Genomic DNA, 16520 nt, shown 5'->3' with positions numbered 1-16520 from the left:
CAAATATGCCATATTAACACTGGAAAACAATGTATTATTTGCTGTAACATGCGGACTTTGACGCCTTATGTACCAAAATCCACATGCTATTGCCAGAAAATTCAGTAGTACTGTTTGACACGCTTGATAAATTCCGAACCCCTTGGTATATGGTGCTACAAAATAGCCATAGTGAGAAACAAAAACGTTTTAAAGGCAAATACACAATAGGAAAGAACAGACTCCCTATTCTCAACTCCATAGCTACATAATTTTAAGATATATATAGTTAAGGTACATATGTGAAATTAAGTATAGTGGACCCATACCACAACAGTGATGTTGTGTGGGTGTGTGTATATATATATATATATATATAACATCACTGTTGGCAACTGTATAAATGATAGTCTTGTAGCACCATATTAAGGACTCTATATTCAGATAGTATGCACTTCCCACAAAAGCCACCCAGCAGTTCCAACGCCCTTACAAATAACTTATTCATGGTGTAGCGTGCCACTCTTTCGCTAAAGCATTTTGGTTACTCATCTGGGTTATGAACTACAATATAATTTACAAGTTGGACACTAAAATCTTAATGTTAGTAGTGCCACAAAGCAGAATAGAGGCTCTAATCTATCAACCTAATTGCACTTTATCAGTTTTTGTTTAAAATTATAGTCTGTAGAACTACAGTTATGATAAGGGTGAGGTAATAACCACCATTGCATATTTGTATAACCAATACCTATGCCCTCACTGCAAGAACATGTTAACACTACATTTCTACATGTTCTTCTTTCAAATACCATGTTCCCCATCTTGTTGGCCAAAAGATCTACATAGGAATGACTGATTAATGTTTAAAAGGGAGGTTTTGACTTGTCCACATTGTTTATTTTGACAGTTTGATCTGCAGTGTTTACACTGCTACAGTGGTAGACCTAAAGTTATGTTTGCACTGCCACCGTAGTGGATGGCACGATAAGTGAAGCAGCCACTAGTGGCAGTTAATGTCCATGTCCTAAGTACATTTTGCATGATAAACTAGGGACTTGTAGGCAGTTAAGAGTGTGCCAGTTCAACCGTGTTAAAAGGGGGCGCATATACACTTTACCACTGGTTGTATGATGGAACCACACATACCATTACCACACACTTCCTTTACAATGCAACCATTAGAACACAAATGCCTTTACCACACATTTTTTCACCACGCATATACCTTTATCACGCATGCCATTACAATGAAAATGTAACTAATACCCAGATATGTATGAAGCTTTTTTTGTTAATAAATAAATGTATATATTCACTGAAAAAACCCAAAGGTTACAGGGGCGTTATAGTTAGGGAATAGAATTTAAATAATCACAGAAATTCACTTAACAAACTAAAGGTTACAGAGAGGTTATAGTTAGGCTTACATTTTAAATGTCCAAAACTACAGAAATTCACCAGTTATAGTTACCTCAAATAACTATAACTCCTGCCCTAAGGTAACTATAACTCACATGCTCGCCATGCAGTTTCCATCAAAAATGTTACTGCAAATATTACATTGATATCATCATTGTTATCAGAGATGTCGCCATGAGTGCCGTAATTTGTGCGTTAATTAGCAGTGCATGGCGAGGGCGTGAGTTATAGTTACCTTACGGCAGGAGTTACAGTTACTTGTGGTAACTATAACTGGTGAATTTCTATGGTTTTGTACGTGTAAAATGTAAGCCTAACTGTAACCTCCCTGTAACTTTGGTTTTTTAAGTGAATTTCTATGAGTTTTTTTTTTTTTTTAGTTCTATTTCCTAACTATATCGTCCCTTCAACTTTTTTTTCTTTTTTTAACTGTTTAGGCCCTGAGGTCAACCCCCTGCACGTCCTTCATCCATGCACAGAGGAGGTTGCCCGCAAGACCTGGCCTGCAGCCCGACCCTGCGGCCAAAACCCCCTAACCACCCAAACCCACGCTATGCACAGCCCTTTCACCATGCTGCCAGATTGTCTGTCTGGGTGTGAGAGTGCGTACATGAGTGTTTTAGTGGGTGTGCCAGTGTATGCACAGATCTGTGAGTGGCTGCATGAGGGTGTCAGTGGGTCTGAGTGGGTCTGTGATTGGGTGCGTGAGTGCCTAAGTGGGTGTGTGAGTGGGAGAAATTGATTGAAAGAGGTAGCGAAGAGCGATAGTTTTTTATAGGCTTTAATATATACTTAGACTGAGATATTTTTGTTGGATTTAACTAAAAATTGTATTTAATACACTTAAAGTATAATTTTTTTTAGGAAATAAGTCTAGCTGGACTTGAATTCCCATAGCTCAGTGTGAAGGTCGCAGAGCTATGGGTGTTTTCTTTTTTTTTTTTCTAGACCTTGTGGGCTATGTGGGACCCCGAGAGAGCCCTCAAGGCCTCCCCCGTGGTCCCTACTTTTTATTTTTAATACAGAGCCCTCACAGGCTACCTGGCACTACAGGGGAAGCACTAAGGCAGTGCCTATGCTTCAGCAAGCAGGGAGCTGCTTTGACAGCAGCTCCCTGCTTGCTGAAGCATTTCATCTCTGTCCTCTGCACATGTACAGGGGACAGAGGTGAAACTTCGAGTTTTGGCAGTGGGACCGGCTTTTAAAGGTCACGCTATCAAAACCCAAAGTGTTTGCTATAGCTTGGCTGCAGCCAAGCCCCAGCAAACAGCTATGTCCCGGGGTTGAGTACCCCCGAGACATGGAAGAAGCTCACCTGCTAACCCCTGAACCCTAAAAATACCCAGGCCACCCAAATACCCCTGCCCACCCTAAACCCTAAAAACACCCCTTTCTCCCCAAAACTCATACCCACCATAAAAACACCATTGCCATCCAAAAACCCATAACCACCCTAAAAACACCCTTGCCACCCAAAAACCCATCCCATCCTAAACCCTGAAAAATTATCCTTGCCACCCAAAAACCCATTTTGTGGTAAAAATTTGCAAGTCAGACGTGATAAAGACGCATGTGTTGTAATGGTATTGTGTTGTAGATGTGGTTTCTCTTTACCATTGGTTGTAGTAAGCTGGCCTGGTTTGTGCTGAGCACCTACGGTGTTATCACCTTATATCAGGTCCAAGTGTCCCCTATTAGTAAAGTGTAGGTATTGTCCAGGAAGCCAGGGCTCTCTAGAGGTAGCTGTGGATGAGTAGCCAAGACTTATCTAGGAGCCTTGCAAAGCTTATGCAACACCACTATAGTCACACAGCACTGTCACACATGAAAGAACCATAGTGTTACAAAAATAAAGGCACTTTATTAGAGTAACACAAATATTAGAATACTAATAGGCAGTCTCCCAACTGGAGGTAAGTAAACACACTATTATATACACATTAGCAATCAGTAAAGAGCATAAAAAGTAATAAGCATTGACAAAAGTAATAGGAAATAGTGAAGGACCTAGGGGAGAGCCAAACCATATACTAAAAGTGGAATGTGAGATAAAGTCCCCCCACCCAAGGATGTTGAATCGGTAGAGGGGAGCTGTAGGAACAAGGAACCCCAAGAGGTGAGTACCACAGTGACCCCCAGCGACCAGGAGAGCAGAGTTATGTACCTGGTTTTCCCCAAACCCAACAGGAAGACTTTGGAAAAGGATTGTGCAAGACCCAAACAAGACTGGAAGAACTCAGAGGTAGATTCTGGCATAAGATGACCTGCAAAGGAAGGGGACCAAGTCCAGTTTGTGATGGAGTGTCCGGTTGTGGCAGGAGCCACTACCCACCCTTCTGTGGATGCAGGATCAGGTTGATGAGTGACGAAGAAGGCCAGCTGTACAGTACAGAAGATGAAGAGGAGTCCCTGAAATGATGCAGATGGTGTTCCACGTCAGCTATTGGGTTGCAGTTGGTCCGTGGTGTGCAGGAAAACCACCAACAAGCCTTGGCAAATGCAGAAGGCGGAAAAGAAGTGTTGCAAGGCTGAAGACGACCAGCAAGGCCCAGGGGACTCGACCCAAAGAGGGGAGTCTGGGGTGACCCTCAGCAGGTGGAAGAGTCACCAGAAGGAGACAACCCCCAGAGGCAACCCACTGACAGCAGGCACAGCAAGTCAGTGAGGCCCACTCAGCACAGCTGAAGAGGAGTCCCACGTTGCTGGAGCAGCAGAGAGGAAACTGTGCTTGATAGGAGAGAAGTGCTGGGGCCCGGGCTACACAAAGCCTTAAGATCCCTTGGAAGAGGAGCAAACAAGCCTTGGTAGCTGCAAGAGTCGCAGTGCAAAGAGGTACTGTCCTGTAAGGAGAGGCAAGGGCTTACTGTCTCCCAAGTTGGACAGCTGGCAGAGAGGACCACTCCAGACCAACACCACCACCTGTGATGCATGATCCACACAGTTCTGGAGGAGTGAAGATCCACACAGCCGGTCATCGTTGCCGTTAGTGCCTGCAGATGCAGCGGAGTGCCTCCTTCATTCCAAGGGAGATTCCTTCTTACTTCTTGGTGCAGGCCAGAGTCTCTGTCCTCAGAGGATGCGCAGCCAGGGAAATGTTGTGGTTGCTTTAGGGAGCCGGAGAAACAAGGTTTCAAAGCGGTGTCATTGCTGGAGCTGCAGATTATTGGTTCCTGAGGAGTACAGTTGCGGTTCCAGTGGCCAGAAGATGGAGTAAACGTTGCACAGGAGTCCTGCTGGAATCTTGCACTTCGAACCTGAGGACCCACTGAAGAGGGAGACCCTAAATAGCCTAGTAAGGGGGGATTTGTCACCTAGCAGGGGGACCACCTATCAGAAGGGTGCTGTGATGTCACCTACTTGCCCTGGCCACTCATATGTTCCCAAGGGCCTCTGCACATCTTGGATTCAAGATGACAGAACCAAGTGGCCACCTGAAGGATCTCTGAGCACCACCGCTGAGGTCCAGTTTTGTGCCAGAGCAGGGACCAAGGGTCCCTGGTCTAGTGCAAACCGGTTTATGCAAGGAGGGCACAAAATGTGCCCTTAAAGCATACCTGTGGTTTGGGGAAGCTACCCCTCCCAAGCCATGTCACACCTATTTCCAAGGGGAGAGGGTGCTGCCTCCCTCTCCCACAGGAAATCCTTATTTCTGCCTTACCCTACTTGAGTTGGTCAAGCAGCCGGAAGGCAGAAATGCGTCTGGAGGGTGGCAGCAGCTCGGGCTGCTTGCAAATCCCTGGAAGACTAGTAGGAGCAATACTGGGTGGGTGAGGGGGGCAGGGGGTCCCCCAGAGTCCATGGAATCATACAACCAATACTGGCAACAGTATTGGGGTATGATTTCGACATGTTTGATACTAAACATGTCCAGGTTCCGCGTTACTATTATGTAGCTGGCCACTGGTAGTGACCTATGTGCAGTACACAGGTAAAATGGCTTCCCTGCACTTAGAAGTCCAGTGCAATGGAGTTGGACTTCGTAGGGGCACCTTTGCTCATGCAGGGGTGCCCTCACACACAGGGATCTGCACCCTGCCTTCTGGGCAAGGAGGGCCCTCCCGTAGGGGTGACTTAGTGACCTTGTGCAGTGACCTGTAGTGAAAAGGTTGCATGCCTGCAGACATATTTTGCATGGGCTCCCATGGGTTGCGCAATACATGCTGCAGCCCATGGGGAACCCCAATGCCCTGGGTATCTTGGTACCATATACTAGTGACTTATTTGGGGGCACCAGTATGCCAGTTGTGGGGTGTGCAAAGTCCTAGGCAACCACATTTAGAAGGAAAGAGCACAATCACTGGGGTCCTGGTTAGCAGGATCCCAGGTGAAAACAATCAAAGCAAACTGGTAGCAGGCAAAAAGTGGGGGTAACCATGCAAAAAAGAGGGTACTTTCCTACACTAGTTAGCAGGGGTAACATATACAGAGTTATAAAGCCAGCAAAAATATGGGGTCTAACAAAAGGAGGATGACCACATGGAAAGAAAGGTCAGATTATAAACACCATGCCATCAGAGACACCATTTTCTAGTCCCTGGCTTACTTAACAAAATGATGCATGCTAGCACACCCTAAAAACATGATCAGTAAAACTAAAACTCAGTACTGAACCCCGAGGTGGGCACACCTAGTAACCTTATCCATTTATAATGTACCAATTACTGTATTTATGGTCCCACTTCCCATATTAGTAGTCCAAAAAAGAAATTGCTTGTGCACCTATTTTGCTGTAAAATATAGAATGGGTTTGAGGTTTTCTCGCATGTTTCCTAACAAAAAAGGCACCGAGAATTTTCAAGATAGAAAATATTGCTCACTGTGTGCTTGTCTCCTATCAAAGCTGGAGGAGGAACACTTAAGCAACCTGCGGAGGAAAGATTTGGAGGTGCAGAGCCTGACTTTACAGAACAAGCTGGAAGAGAAGGCCTGGAGTCAGGAGAAGGGGTTAATGAAGCAGGAACTGAGGCACTTCAAACAGAATGTCTTCCTTCTCTATATCAAACTAAAGTGGCTCTTGAAACACTGGCGGCAATCGAAGAAGATGGATGAAGATATGGGGGATGACTTGCTTGAGGTAAACGTCTTTTCCCACTGCAGTAAAACAATCAAATATGTTTTCATTATTTTTACTAATGTTATCAGAAGAATTTAAAAAAAAAACGGGCATGTTGGTTGATAAAGCGCAGTACAGCTTGTTTAGTCTAAATACATCCATTGTCTTACAATAGCATGTGGTTCATAACTGAGTTCTAGAAAGTGGCAAGTTGGAACATAAATTGTTGTTCTTGAAGACTAAGGGCCTGATTTAGACCTAGGAGTTCCCGTTACTCCACCATACAGCTAACGGATCTCATCTACATTGCCACACGCCCCATGGAATGTAATGCACTTGCAATAAGATGGACATGATATCAGTCAGATTTGTGAATGATTAACCCATGCGCCAAACTCTAAATGAGGTTCTATGTTCCCTCTGTCCATTCGAGTTGTCATAATATGTGAAGGAGGAAACCAAACTTAGGGGGTCATTCCGACTTTTGCGGTCCTTTCACAGGACCGCCGAAGCCGCTGCAGACGAAAGACCGCCAGTATGGAGGTCTTTTGCCTGCCAGAGTAGGGGTGTACCACTGGGCCAGCGGACGAGAACAGCATTTTTGCCCGCTGGCCCAGCAGAACACTCACCACAACATTGACGCCGGCTCATAAATGAGCCAGCGGCAATGTTGTAGGTCTTCGGGTGCAACAACACCCGTCGCGCATTACACTGCCCGTAATTTGGGCAGTGAAATGCGCAATGGGGCTGTGCATGGTGGCTCCTGCACTGCCCATGCCAAGCGCTTGGGCAGTGCAGGGGCCCTCAGGTGCCCCCGACACCCCTATTCTGCCAGCCTTTCCATGGCGGTGTTCACTGCCACGGAAAGGCTGGCGGATGGGGTCTCATAATCCCCTGGCGGATTACAGCTGCTGGAACTGCCAGGCTGTAGGATGGCTGCAGCATAGGGGTGTCGGCAGTTGGACAGTGGTGGCTCAGGCACGGTCACAATGGGGCGGTACGGACCGCCCTGCCTGCAGCGGTCCGTACCGCCACGCATCGGTCAGAATGACCCCCTCAGTCTGCACTCAGAGGTGAAGTTTGTAGTTTACTATTGACTCAACATTAAGGGGTTTTCAAACCATGGCAGAACAGAAGTCTTTTGTGATTCTAAACTACAGCTCTGTGCTCTGCAGTAATACCAGTTTGTACTCACTCACTTCCCATCAAATGTTCTTATAAAACCTGGTCTTAAATTTCAGATGGGTGTTGTTAGAAATGGGGTTTTTGGTTGGCATCAGGTTGCCCTCTGTCCAAGCAAGAACCCTCACTCTAGTCAGGGTAAGTCACACACAATCCAAAATCAGCCTGTGCTCACCCTCCGGTAGCTTGGCACGAGCAGTCAGGCTTAACTTAGAAGGCAATGTGTAAAGCATTTGTGCAATAAATCATACAACACCATAGCATAACACCCCAAAAATACACCACACAGTATTTAGAAAAATATATAATATTTATCTGGGTATCTTCAGGTCAAAATGATCAAAGTTGCAATACGAATTTGTAAAGATATCACTGAAAAGTGATATAAAGTGTCTTAAGTCTTTAGAATATTAACAAAGTCTCTTTCAAGCACAAGTACCTGGTTTAGCGTGGAAAAATCTCCTCAGAGGGCCACAAGAGAAGAGGTGCGCGGAAAAAGGGTGTGTGCGTCGATTTCTCCCCAGCACACACGGACTTGCGTCGTTATTTTCCACGCGGGGAGGCCGGCGTCGTTTTCCGGCACGCGGACTGTCTCTTTCTGTGGATCGCGGGGATTACCAGATGTCCCGGGTCTGTGCATGGATTTTCCTGCTTGTTCTCCGGCTGCGCGTCGGTCTGCGGGGCTGCGCGTCGAAATTACGATCTCACGGCAGGCGTCGCGTCGATTTCTCCTCTGGATGTCGATCTGCGGGGCTGCGCGTTGAAATTACGATCTCACGGCAGGCGTCGCGTCGATTTCTCCTCCGGATGTCGATCTGCGGGGCTGCGCGTTGAAATTACGATCTCACGGCAGACGTCGCGTCGATTTCTCCTCTAGAGGTCAGGCGGCGTTGTCCTTGCGAGGCCGTGCGTCGGATTTTCGATCGTCCCAAGAGCGTCGCGTCGATCAGCGTCGGTGTGCGGTGTTTTTCTCGCCGCCGAACAAGCTGTGCGTCGAAATTTTCGGCGCACGGAGCGTCCAAGTAAAAGAGAGAAGTCTTTTTGGCCCTGAGACTTCAAGGAACAGGAGGCAAGCTCTATCCAAGCCCTTGGAGAGCACTTTCACAGCCAGACAAGAGTTCAGCCAGGCAGCAGGGCAACAGCAAGGCAGCAGTCCTTTGTAGAAAGCAGACAGGTGAGTCCTTTGAGCAGCCAGGCAGTTCTTCTTGGCAGGATGTAGTTTCTGGTTCAGGTTTCTTCTCCAGCAAGTGTCTGATGAGGTAGGGCAGAGGCCCTGTTTTATACTAAGTTGTGCCTTTGAAGTGGGGGTGACTTCAAAGAGTCTCTAAGAAATGCACCAAGTTCCCTTTCAGCTCAATCCTGTCTGCCAGAGTCCCAGTAGGGGGTGTGGCAGTCCTTTGTGTGAGGGCAGGCCCTCCACCCTCCCAGCCCAGGAATACCCATTCAAAATGCAGATGTATGCAAGTGAGGCTGAGTACCCTGTGTTTGGGGTGTGTCTGAGTGAATGCACAAGGAGCTGTCAACTAAACCTAGCCAGACGTGGATTGAAGGGCACAACAAGATTTTAGTGCAAAGAAATGCTCACTTTCTAAAGGTGGCATTTCTAGAATAGTAATATTAAATCCGACTTCACCAGTCAGCAGGATTTTGTATTACCATTCTGGCCATACTAAATATGACCTTCCTGCTCCTTTCAGATCAGCAGCTGCCACTTCAACAGTGTATGAGGGCAGCCCCAATGTTAGCCTATGAAAGGAGCAAGCCTCACAGTAGTGTAAAAACGAATTTAGGAGTTTCACACTACCAGGACATATAACTACACAGGTACATGTCCTGCCTTTTACCTACACAGCACCCTGCTCTAGGGGTTACCTAGGGCACACATTAGGGATGACTTATGTGTAGTAAAAGGGGAGTTCTAGGCTTGGCAAGTACTTTTAAATGCCAAGTCGAAGTGGCAGTGAAACTGCACACACAGGCCTTGCAATGGCAGGCCTGAGACAGGGTTAAGGGGCTACTGAGGTGGGTGGCACAACCAGTGCTGCAGGCCCACTAGTAGCATCTAATCTACCTGCCCTAGGCACATGTAGTGCACTCTACCAGGGACTTACAAGTAAATTAAATAGTCAATCATGGATACACCAATCAGTAGTACAATTTACCCAGAGAGCATATGCACTTTAGCACTGGTTAGCAGTGGTAAAGTGCCCAGAGGTCAAAAGCCAACAACAACAGGTCAGAAAAAATAGGAGGAAGGAGGCAAAAAGTTTGGGGATGTCCCTGTCAAAAAGCCAGGTCCAACATGACCCCCTACCAGCCTAAAGCCAGGGGAGAACAATCACTATCCTGATGTACTTCCCTGTTTGAGGCGACAGAACACGGACCCAGGCCCACAACAGCAGGGGCATGCTCCAGTTCTTCGCCTTCCTGACTCCAATTGGATCACTCTGTCCGTACTCTCAGGGCCCACTAAGCCAACCCATGGGGAACCTTTCTCCTTACCTGCGGATCCCATCTGTGCAGCACCTAACCTTACTTTGCTCACAGATGTATCCCAGGAGCAGGATAGTACCACCATGACCAACACAGTGGTGTTGCCCACTCTACCCCTGGAGTGTGACACTTGTCCCCTCCCCAGGGATAACTCTGTCCACCCGGACAGCAAGCCACAGTGATTACTGACAGCTGCCAGGGATGAGAGCCAGGCCCCAGGCCTCTCAAAGCTCTCCAACCACTGTGGCTGTGGAGAGTGGGGGGCGGTAGCCCCAGGTCCTGGGCACCCTTTAACCACTCTCCCTTCCACCAGGTCAGGGATGACAGCCTGAACCTGGTCCTCCCCTCTGGGGCTTTGTACCCTCCCTCCTGGAGCGGTACCCCCAGAGTCCAACATGGTCAGGGTGCTTACAGAAGTCACCCTGTACCATTCCTCCACCAGTGCAGGGCTGTTAACCTGCAACTGGCCCTCCAACCTGGGGCCTGTACCTTCAGGTTGGACTAGGGCCCGGGGTGAGGCTTCCCTCCCCCTGCCCTCCCTTCCGGGGTCCAGCACCCTCCAATTAGGAGTGGCCTCCTCAGAAGACAACATGGTAGGGGCACTGTTATCAGTAGCCCCTCCCTCCAGGTCCGGGGGGACACCCTGAACCTGGTCTTCCAGCCCAGGGTCTGTACCCTCAGACTGGATCACTGCCTGGCAAACCAGGACTTCCTGGGAGGCACACCTACCCCCCACCAGGTCAGAGTTTAACCTCTGCACCTGACCATTCAACTCAGAGTCACCACCCTGAAGTTGAACAATTGCCTGGCACGCCAGGACTTCCTGGAGGGCACACTGACCCTCCACCAGGTCCGAGTTTAACCTCTGCACTGGGCCATTCAACTCAAGAGTCACCACCCTGAAGTTGAACAATTGCCTGGCGCACCAGGACTTTCTGGGAGGCACACCTACCTCCCACCAGGTCAGAGTTTAACCTCTGAGCCTGGTTCCCCAACCCAGGGTCACCACCCTGAGGTTGGGCAATTGCCTGGCACGCCAGGACTTTCTGGGGGGCACACCTACCCCCCACCAGGTCAGAGTTTAACCTCTGAACCTGGTCATCCAACCCAGAGTCAACACCCTGAGGTTGGACAATTGCCTGGCACAGCAGGGCTTCTTGGGAGGCACACCTACCTCCCACCAGGTCAGAGTTTAACCTCGGAACCTGGGTATCCAACCCAGAGTCACCACCCTGAGGTTGAACATTTGCCTGGCATGCCAGGGCTTTCTGGGGGCACACCTACCCCCCACCAGGTCAGAGTTTAACCTCTGAACCCGGTTATCCAACCCAGAGTCGGCACTCTGAGGTTGAACAATTGCCTGGCACGCCAGGACTTTCTGGGGGGCACACCTACCCCCCACCAGGTCAGAGTTTAACCTCTGAACCCGGTTATCCAACCCAGAGTCAGCACTCTGAGGTTGGACCACTGCCTGGTACACCAGGACTTCCTGGGGGGCACGCCTACCCCCCAACAGGTCAGAGCTTATTCCCTGAACCTGGTTAGCCAACCCAGAGTCACCACCCTGAGGTTGAACCATTGCCTGGCAGGCCAGGACTTCCAGGGAGGCACACCTACCTCCCACCAGGTCAGAGTTTAACCTCTGAGCCTGGTTCCCCAACCCAGGGTCACCACCCTGAGATTGGGCAATTGCCTGGCACGCCAGGACTTTCTGGGGGGCACACCTACCCCCCACCAGGTCAGAGTTTAACCTCTGAACCTGGTCATCCAACCCAGAGTCAACACTCTGAGGTTGGACAATTGCCTGGCACAGCAGGACTTCTTGGGAGGCACATCTACCTCCCACCAGGTCAGAGTTTAACCTCTGAACCTGGGTATCCAACCCAGAATCACCACCCTGAGGTTGAATCTTTGCCTGGCATGCCAGGACTTCCTGGGGGGCACTCTCACCCCCCACAAGGGACACACCGTCCCCAAGGGCCACACAAGAGTCTGGTTGGCGCAGGTCTCCCGACCTCTGCCCATCCGGCAGAGTCTGGGTTTCCCCCAAACCAGAAACGGTTTCACCTGGGTCATTCCTGGGGGGCTCTGCTCTCAGAGCTGTCCCCTGACTCTCAAGGTCCTCCACTGGGGTCTGCAACCCCCTCTCAACCCTATGTCTGGACTTCTGCACCCCCTCACTATGAGGGGTACTGCCAGACACCAGAACTGTTGGATGCTGGCTACAGTCACCCCCCCAAGTTCTTCTGACACTGCGGGGCTTCCCTCAAAAGGTGGCCCTACGGTACAGGCTAGGCTTCCCTCCTGGTGTTCCCTCATGGAACCCTCTAGGACCTGGGACCTACCTGGGACACTACAATCCTTTCCCACCACACTCGGTTGGGAACCACCTAGACCACTCCCTTCAGAAGCACCCCCAAATGCCTCTTCAGACTCTCTGGTACTCACCCAGAAGTCTGCCTCCATTGTAAGTTCCCTGGGGTCAGAGAACTCACACTCCACCTGGTGTTGGCGTAGCTCTGGAATATAAGGACCAGACATATGCTCTCCAGCAATTACATCACTCTGCCCTTCACATGTATTAACCACAGTACCCTTCACCCAACCACCCAGTAACTCAACCTTGGAAAAGCACTCTACTTCACTCTCCTGAGACTGGTGAGACAGTATCTGTCTGTCCCTGACACTCAACCCAAACTCTTCTGGGATGTCTCTACACTCTATATCCAGGACGTCCACCAGGGGGGAACCCTTTTCTCTGTCACTCTCTGCTAGAGTCAGTAAAGTGTCCCTCCCCCCAGTAGGAATATGACTCCCTGTGCCAGTTCCCCAATCCTTCTCAGGGACCCTGTGCATAACGGGAACTACCTCATACCCTTGAACCGCCTGGGGTGTGTCAACTCCCTTCTTCAAGTTGGGCACCACATCTCTGGGCTTGTGCCCTTCTTCAGCAGTACTGGATGCAAGATTTTTGCTGCCACCATCTGAACTGGACTCAGCCCTTCCGGCCTCCAGTTTCAGCTCTTTACAGCTCAGCTCTTGAGCTGCAATCTTTTCTTCTTCCAGGGCTAAGAGACTTGCTGCCTCAGCCCTTTCAAGCTGCTCATCTAGCTCTTCTAGACACCGCTCTAGAGCTAGGAGCCATTCATCTCCCACTGGTTCTCTTTCCTCATGTGAGCAGTCTTCCTCCTCATGTGAGTAGTCCTCCTCCTCATCTGAGGGGTACTTAGTCATTTGGTTTCTTGCTGCCTCTCTCTCTGCCCATCTTTCCTCCCCCCAGACTATGTAGTGATGGAGCATCTCCGCCTTAGTAGATCTCCTTGCTACAGGAAGGCCCCATTTTCTGCAAAGCTTCCTTAGGTCAGCCTTAGTGAGGTGGTCCGTACGAACAAAGAATGAGTAGGTACACAATCCCATTTTGATAAGATCTTATCAGCAAAAACCAAAATCCAAAGTCCAAAATATCAATAGTATATCCAGGAGGACATCAGAGAACCAAGAGCCCAAAAAGATGAAAAATCAAGTTGACCTTCAACTGTGGGTAGGTAGTGAAATACTTAGCTACTGTATGTCACTGCACAAACACAAGTCCTATCCTCACCGCTGATCACCAATGTTAGAAATGGGGTTTTTGGTTGGCATCAGGTTGCCCTCTGTCCAAGCAAGAACCCTCACTCTAGTCAGGGTAAGTCACACACAATCCAAAATCAGCCTGTGCTCACCCTCCGGTAGCTTGGCACGAGCAGTCAGGCTTAACTTAGAAGGCAATGTGTAAAGCATTTGTGCAATAAATCATCCAACACCATAGCATAACACCCCAAAAATACACCACACAGTATTTAGAAAAATATATAATATTTATCTGGGTATCTTCAGGTCAAAATGATCAAAGTTGCAATACGAATTTGTAAAGATATCACTGAAAAGTGATATAAAGTGTCTTAAGTCTTTAGAATATTAACAAAGTCTCTTTCAAGCACAAGTACCTGGTTTAGCGTGGAAAAATCTCCTCAGAGGGCCACAAGAGAAGAGGTGCGCGGAAAAAGGGTGTGTGCGTCGATTTCTCCCCAGCACACACGGACTTGCGTCGTTATTTTCCACGCGGGGAGGCCGGCGTCGTTTTCCGGCGCGCGGACTGTCTCTTTCTGTGGATCGCGGGATTACCAGATGTCCCGGGTCTGTGCGTGGATTTTCCTGCTTGTTCTCCGGCTGCGCGTCGAAATTACGATCTCACGGCAGGCGTCGCGTCGATTTCTCCTCTGGATGTCGATCTGCGGGGCTGCGCGTTGAAATTACGATCTCACGGCAGGCGTCGCGTCGATTTCTCCTCCGGATGTCGATCTGCGGGGCTGCGCGTTGAAATTACGATCTCACGGCAGGCGTCGCGTCGATTTCTCCTCTAGAGGTCGGGCGGCGTTGTCCTTGCAAGGCCGTGCGTCGGATTTTCGATCGTCCCAAGAGCGTTGCGTCGATCAGCGTCGGTGTGCGGCGTTTTTCTCACCGCCGAACAAGCTGTGCGTCGAACTTTTCGGCGCACGGAGCGTCCAAGTAAAAGAGAGAAGTCTTTTTGGCCCTGAGACTTCAAGGAACAGGAGGCAAGCTCTATCCAAGCCCTTGGAGAGCACTTTCACAGCCAGACAAGAGTTCAGCCAGGCAGCAGGGCAACAGCAAGGCAGAAGTCCTTTGTAGAAAGCAGACAGGTGAGTCCTTTGAGCAGCCAGGCAGTTCTTCTTGGCAGGATGTAGTTTCTGGTTCAGGTTTCTTCTCCAGCAAGTGTCTGATGAGGTAGGGCAGAGGCCCTGTTTTATACTAAGTTGTGCCTTTGAAGTGGGGGTGACTTCAAAGAGTCTCTAAGAAATGCACCAAGTTCCCTTTCAGCTCAATCTTGTCTGCCAGAGTCCCAGTAGGGGGTGTGGCAGTCCTTTGTGTGAGGGCAGGCCCTCCACCCTCCCAGCCCAGGAAGACCCATTCAAAATGCAGATGTATGCAAGTGAGGCTGAGTACCCTGTGTTTGGGGTGTGTCTGAGTGAATGCACAAGGAGCTGTCCACTAAACCTAGCCAGACGTGGATTGAAGGGCACAACAAGATTTTAGTGCAAAGAAATGCTCACTTTCTAAAGGTGGCATTTCTAGAATAGTAATATTAAATCCGACTTCACCAGTCAGCAGGATTTTGTATTACCATTCTGGCCATACTAAATATGACCTTCCTGCTCCTTTCAGATCAGCAGCTGCCACTTCAACAGTGTATGAGGGCAGCCCCAATGTTAGCCTATGAAAGGAGCAGGCCTCACAGTAGTGTAAAAACGAATTTAGGAGTTTCACACTACCAGGACATATAACTACACAGGTACATGTCCTGCCTTTTACCTACACAGCACCCTGCTCTAGGGGTTACCTAGGGCATACATTAGGGATAACTTATGTGTAGTAAAAGGGGAGTTCTAGGCTTGGCAAGTACTTTTAAATGCCAAGTCGAAGTGGCAGTGAAACTGCACACGCAGGCCTTGCAATGGCAGGCCTGAGACAGGGTTAAGGGGCTACTGAGGTGGGTGGCACAACCAGTGCTGCAGGCCCACTAGTAGCATTTAATCTGCCTGCCCTAGGCACATGTAGTGCACTCTACCAGGGACTTACAAGTAAATTAAATAGTCAATCATGGATAAACCAATCAGTACTACAATTTACCCAGAGAGCATATGCACTTTAGCACTGGTTAGCAGTGGTAAAGTGCCCAGAGGTCAAAAGCCAACAACAACAGGTCAGAAAAAATAGGAGGAAGGAGGCAAAAAGTTTGGGGATGTCCCTGTCAAAAAGCCAGGTCCAACAGGTGTATTTACAGCCTTAGATGGCTTTGTTGAGAGATCGTTTTTGCTCTTTGATTTAACAGTACTTTGGCATTGTTTTCTGAAACCCTAAAATGCCTTAAGCTAATAAAACTTCTGCACCTGGTATTGCAGCCTTCTTTATGGTATTTTACTCTATTTGAGGTTAAAGGTGACGTTTTCTTATCTTCAGAAGGAAACAGGCCTTCTCTGTGTATGAAATGAATTGGAACGATAACCCCATATTAATCACAACCGCCTCTACCCTGCTCCAACTTAAGAAAAAGCTGAACACTCCCCTAGTTGAAGAATGCTACATCATGGTGCAGTAGCAGTGCTCAAACCAGCTGCCTCGCCTATCATACGTTAACCATACCTTTGCTTTTGACACTACAGTACCCCGCTACAATTCATCTAGGTTCACACCATGTAGTTGCATCATACGTCCATACAAAACAAGACTGGCCTTGGCACAAGCAGGATATTATTTGTTTAGGGTGGATAGGATGGGCTCTTTGCATCATGCCCCAAGGCCTGTTGGCACACCGCTACTGCTTGCTTCAGAC

General features: G+C 48.8%; 1 protein-coding gene across 5 annotated transcripts in view; it reads left to right on the top strand.

The window, feature by feature from the left end:
- The window catches only part of MTCL1 (microtubule crosslinking factor 1), a 459063-nt gene that overhangs the window by 318396 nt on the left and 124147 nt on the right, over positions 1–16520 (top strand). For all 5 annotated transcript variants that reach the window (XM_069216701.1, XM_069216685.1, XM_069216678.1 and 2 more), the window contains exon 8: positions 6242–6475. In XM_069216701.1, coding sequence (XP_069072802.1) covers positions 6242–6475 — 234 coding nt within the window. The remainder of the gene's footprint in view (positions 1–6241; positions 6476–16520) is intronic.

The sequence above is a fragment of the Pleurodeles waltl genome, chromosome 2_1 (assembly GCF_031143425.1).
Source record: "Pleurodeles waltl isolate 20211129_DDA chromosome 2_1, aPleWal1.hap1.20221129, whole genome shotgun sequence".
Classification (NCBI taxonomy): Eukaryota; Metazoa; Chordata; class Amphibia; order Caudata; family Salamandridae; genus Pleurodeles; species Pleurodeles waltl.
This window is presented reverse-complemented; position numbering and strand designations above follow the sequence as displayed.